Consider the following 4399-nt stretch of genomic DNA (forward strand, 5'->3'; position numbering starts at 1 on the left):
ATGTTTATAATATATTATATAACCAGAGTACCACTACAAAAGAGCTTAATCTTTATAGTAGTAGATTGAGGATATAAGGAGCAGCTTCTTTATTAAGCAACATATGCTACTTTCAAATTGGTCTTCATGGATTAAAAGTGGTGAATTACACTTAGATATATAAATTTGAAATCAGTCCATTACTTATAAAAATACACTAAATGCTGAAAACCGGTAAATTTTGCTATAGACTTAGCCTCTCCCTTTACCAAAGCAATAGGCAAAATCTCTTGAGACTTAGAGCTTTTTTATCATTCATCATTAGAAAGCTAGCCTCTCACTCATGAGTTTCAACCACCATCTCCATTATTCTTAAACTTCTTCAAGTTACTAAACACTTCTTTGAGTTTTTGCTAGGCGATACACCTTTTGTTCAGTTAAACACACAAAATTGTGGTAGATATTCGACTGAATACTAGTTTAATTCATCACTATTGAGTGTTATGGCATGATATAATTGCCTATATACACAAGTGCATGCGGAAATCTAAAAGACATAATGGACAATAAGGTTGTAACTTGCAACTGACCAACATTGGTCAACCTCATACATTATTCAACAATTCTAGAAACAACAATCCACCAAAAAAGGATTATTAAAAAAGAAAAAACAAAAAGAAAGAATAAATACAAGCCCACCCCATTTACAAAATCAACGAAAATACCACAATTCACAAAGAGAAATAAATCAGCAAATAATGGGGTCGATTTTATTCTCATATTATCTTAGTGAATAAACGGCTTGAAAGTGCTCACCACCTTCTTAATCTGATCAAAGAACGAGATATATGACACAGTTCCATCATTTCCAGCCAAAACCCTGTACTTGTCCTTCCTAGTAAAGTTTGTGCACTCAAACCCCAACGTAGCAGCCAATATCCTTTGCACATAGTTTGCAACATCATGCGGATTTTTCCCAGATGAACATGTTGCTTCCACTGGTAATTGGTTCAAGAACGTGACCTCATAGATTGGCCTAGGATTCATGAAGAAGAAAATGGGGTCCAACCCTTTCCAACCCCTAGCTGTGGTTGCATGGAAGAAAGCAACGCGATAATTCATTGCCACCGGCACAATTCGATCAGTTAGTTCAGCAAATAGAGCACTAAACCTTAAAAGAAAAGGTTCCCTACATGTTGTTCCTTCAGGACAAACCACTAGGTCCCCTCTGGCTAATTCTTGCTTGATTTTCTCCGAGTCAACTTCGCGGCTACGTGTCAATCTAACAGTGGGGATTGGTGAAATCATTTCTGATAATCGAGAAATGGAGTATGTTACAGCTGGGGTTCTACGACCAAGTACTGTGGAGAGGACAACAGGGTCCATTAGGGTTCGGTGAGTGCACACAAATAGTACCCCAGGGTTGCCACTTGACACAGGTGGGGGTGGTTTGCCCCTGACAATGACCTTGCCACCAAATATTTTAGACAAGTAGGGAGCTGCCCATATTGGTAGCATTAGTCCCACACTCATGCGGATTATTGCAAGTAGGATGCCAAAAGGCATCCATAGGAGGATCAAGAGTGCTGTGGATGGTGTTGGCCGCTTTACTAGGCGGCCGTCATGGAAGATCACTGGGGCTAGGGGGAAGAGGGGCTGGTGGTCATGCTTTTTGTTGGTAATAAATGGTGTGTACATTTGTTCCTGTAAACATATCAAATATATGAAATGGTTAGAATTAAAATTGTGTATCGAAATCAAGAGTGTTGTCGCTTAATTAGTATTTTTTAGTGTTATTAATGAAAAAAATATTCAGTTTTCCATTATAACTATTGAAAAAAAAAATGTTAAATAATAATATATTTAATTATTTAATCATCTTTTTAATAGATATAATGTAAGATGTAACAATAGTAACAAATGTGAAATGTGGACTTTAAAATTGGAAAAAGTGATAATTGTGCAGGTGGAATCAATATGCTTGTAATTTGCAATAGTTATCTTTGTCTTTATTACAAGTTTGTCAATTGTCGGAATGAAATGTCTTTATCATTGAGTAAATGAATAATTTCTGAATTATCTTTGTCACTAAAGAATGATGTGTTTTCAAACTTTGAAGATGATTGGTTGTAAGTAAACATGTTTTTCGTTTCAATGATGTTTAGCTTTCGCTTTTGTTTTGTTTTGTTTTTTAATTAATTACTTACTCATGAGGTGAAAAACGCCATTTTTTGTTTTCACTTTTACATTAAGTCCTTTCCTATCTAAATTTCACGCGTAACATCAAGCAACCATGTGTATCATCGCGTGAAGTTCACTTCTACTAACAAAAACAAAGAATAAAGTTCATTAAAAATTAAAAAAAAAAAAAGAATAAAAATGTTTCAACCAATGTTTAGATGTGTTTATTTTCATTAATTTATTTAATTAAAAAATAAATTAATGTAAAATTATGGTAGTTATACCTAACAAAATGTTTAGATACGGTTTATTTGTGAACAACTTATTAAATCTATGTAAAAATAAGTCCATAAGGTTGAAAAATGGTTAAAACAAACCGACCATAATTGTTCAAAACTGTTTAAATTTATTCGATTATTATATAAGTTGGACAAAAATAAAAACATGATCAAAAACATTTGAGGTTTTGAAAAATTGTCTAAAACTTAAAAAATAAAACAAACTCCAACGAAGGCAGCCTATGCTTTTTGTGTTCAACTAAGTTTTTTTTTTTTTTTTAGAGAGTTTCAACTTATGGCGTTCGCTCCTGATGATAAATGATAGCTCTTTATCATCAGATCAAGACACCAAAAAAGTTTTTGGTGCAGGCGGGGATTAAACCTCAGATCTCTTATACAACTATCAGAGACTTTACCAGTTGAGCTAACTGGAACTCACTTGTGTTCAACTAAGTTGATCCACCATCTCAAATCAAAAACTAGTGCACACAATGTATTTTACATACGCTAAAAAAATACACTAAAAACATTAACATTTTTATGGTATTTGATAGTATATATTTATACATACTATGTGCAATAAATATCTTCCTTAATTTTTCGATACATGTATGTAACTTCTCACTCATATGACGTACTCATAAATTATGAGTGAAAAGGTAACATAAATTGGATACACCATATACCAAGAGTTAGATCAAGTTAATCAAAGTGACTAAACAGAATGCAGCGCATATAAATTTTGTATACTTCCCTAAAAAGGAAAATACATACCTTGCATAGTGACATGAACGAAGAACCAGTAGATGCAGGCCTTCCTAATCCCAAACTTGGTGTTTCATCCACAAACAGCTTTGCCACCCTATCAGAGATAGAACGAATATCCTTCTTCACGAACCCTGTGGCAAACCCAAAGCGGTTCACAACAAGTTCACTTCCAATGACCTCATCAGCTCGCAAATGCTCCTTCACAAACCTCTCCACCATAACCCTTGGTGTCATAGTCACCACAACTCTCCTATCATACGAGCTAAACACTTTCCACGCCTCCATATCTATATCATCCATGTAAAACTTTGTCAAGACCGCTCTAGCCACTGATTCAATCTCGGATTCACGTACACCCACGAATGCAACAAAGATCATGAGATTGAAGCTCACATTCTCCAACCCCATCACGTTCAGCAAGCAAATCAATGGCCATAACATTAACAACAACGCAAACCTAATCAAACCCGAGGCCTCGAAGGCAACTAACATGAAGTAGGAAAAAGGGTCAGGGTCCTTGAGAAGAACACCTTCGAGCTCTGCAACAACTGAGTCCATTTGGGATTTTTCCATTTCTGTGTTGATTTCCATTTTTTTGGTCTATTCGAGGTTTTTGTGTTTTGAATGTTTGGCTTTTGGATGAGGGTGACAACGGGTTTTATGGCTATGAGGTTTGGGTATTAGAGGCTTTTTTTGACTAGTCTCTAATGTGGGAATGAGGCAGTTCATCAGTTCACAACTACCCCTTTTATAAACTTTTTAAAATCTCTCACTCTATAGCTCTATGGGCGGATATAACTGCAAAGAATAAAGGCTTATACGCTACGATTTTTTTAATCTCCATTTTCAATAAGAACAAGAGCACAAATATTTTCAAAACTTTTTTTTTTTAATAACCGCTTACATTATTTATTATTATAAGTGAAGATAAAAGTGATGTCATTAGTAAATCTATATAAAATGGTGTTACTCTAATAATAATAGAACACAGTAGTATTTGTAAAAAAAAATTATTTCTAACGTAGATATGAAAATAATCACACAGAAGTAGTTAATTTATACATATTTTATTATATTGTTGAAGTTATACTAATCATATTAATTCATGTGTTATTTGTGGAACTTTTTATTTTTTATTTTTTATATAAGATAGAAATTGTATTCTAACATAATCTAAATTTATATGTATGTAA

General features: G+C 33.9%; 1 protein-coding gene across 1 annotated transcript; it reads right to left on the reverse strand.

Annotated features, from left to right (window-relative positions):
* Positions 1 to 536: 536 nt before the first annotated feature.
* Positions 537 to 3927, reverse strand: LOC115957335 (glycerol-3-phosphate acyltransferase 5-like). The gene is made up of 2 exons (XM_031075554.1): positions 3213 to 3927; positions 537 to 1683 (listed from the first exon to the last, which is right to left on the reverse strand). The coding sequence occupies exons 1-2, from the start codon at positions 3795 to 3797 to the stop codon at positions 766 to 768; spliced, it is 1503 nt and encodes a 500-aa protein (XP_030931414.1). The 5' UTR covers positions 3798 to 3927; the 3' UTR covers positions 537 to 765.
* Between the last annotated feature and the right edge of the window lie 472 nt (positions 3928 to 4399).

This window comes from Quercus lobata, chromosome 8, assembly GCF_001633185.2.
Source record: "Quercus lobata isolate SW786 chromosome 8, ValleyOak3.0 Primary Assembly, whole genome shotgun sequence".
NCBI lineage: Eukaryota > Viridiplantae > Streptophyta > Magnoliopsida > Fagales > Fagaceae > Quercus > Quercus lobata.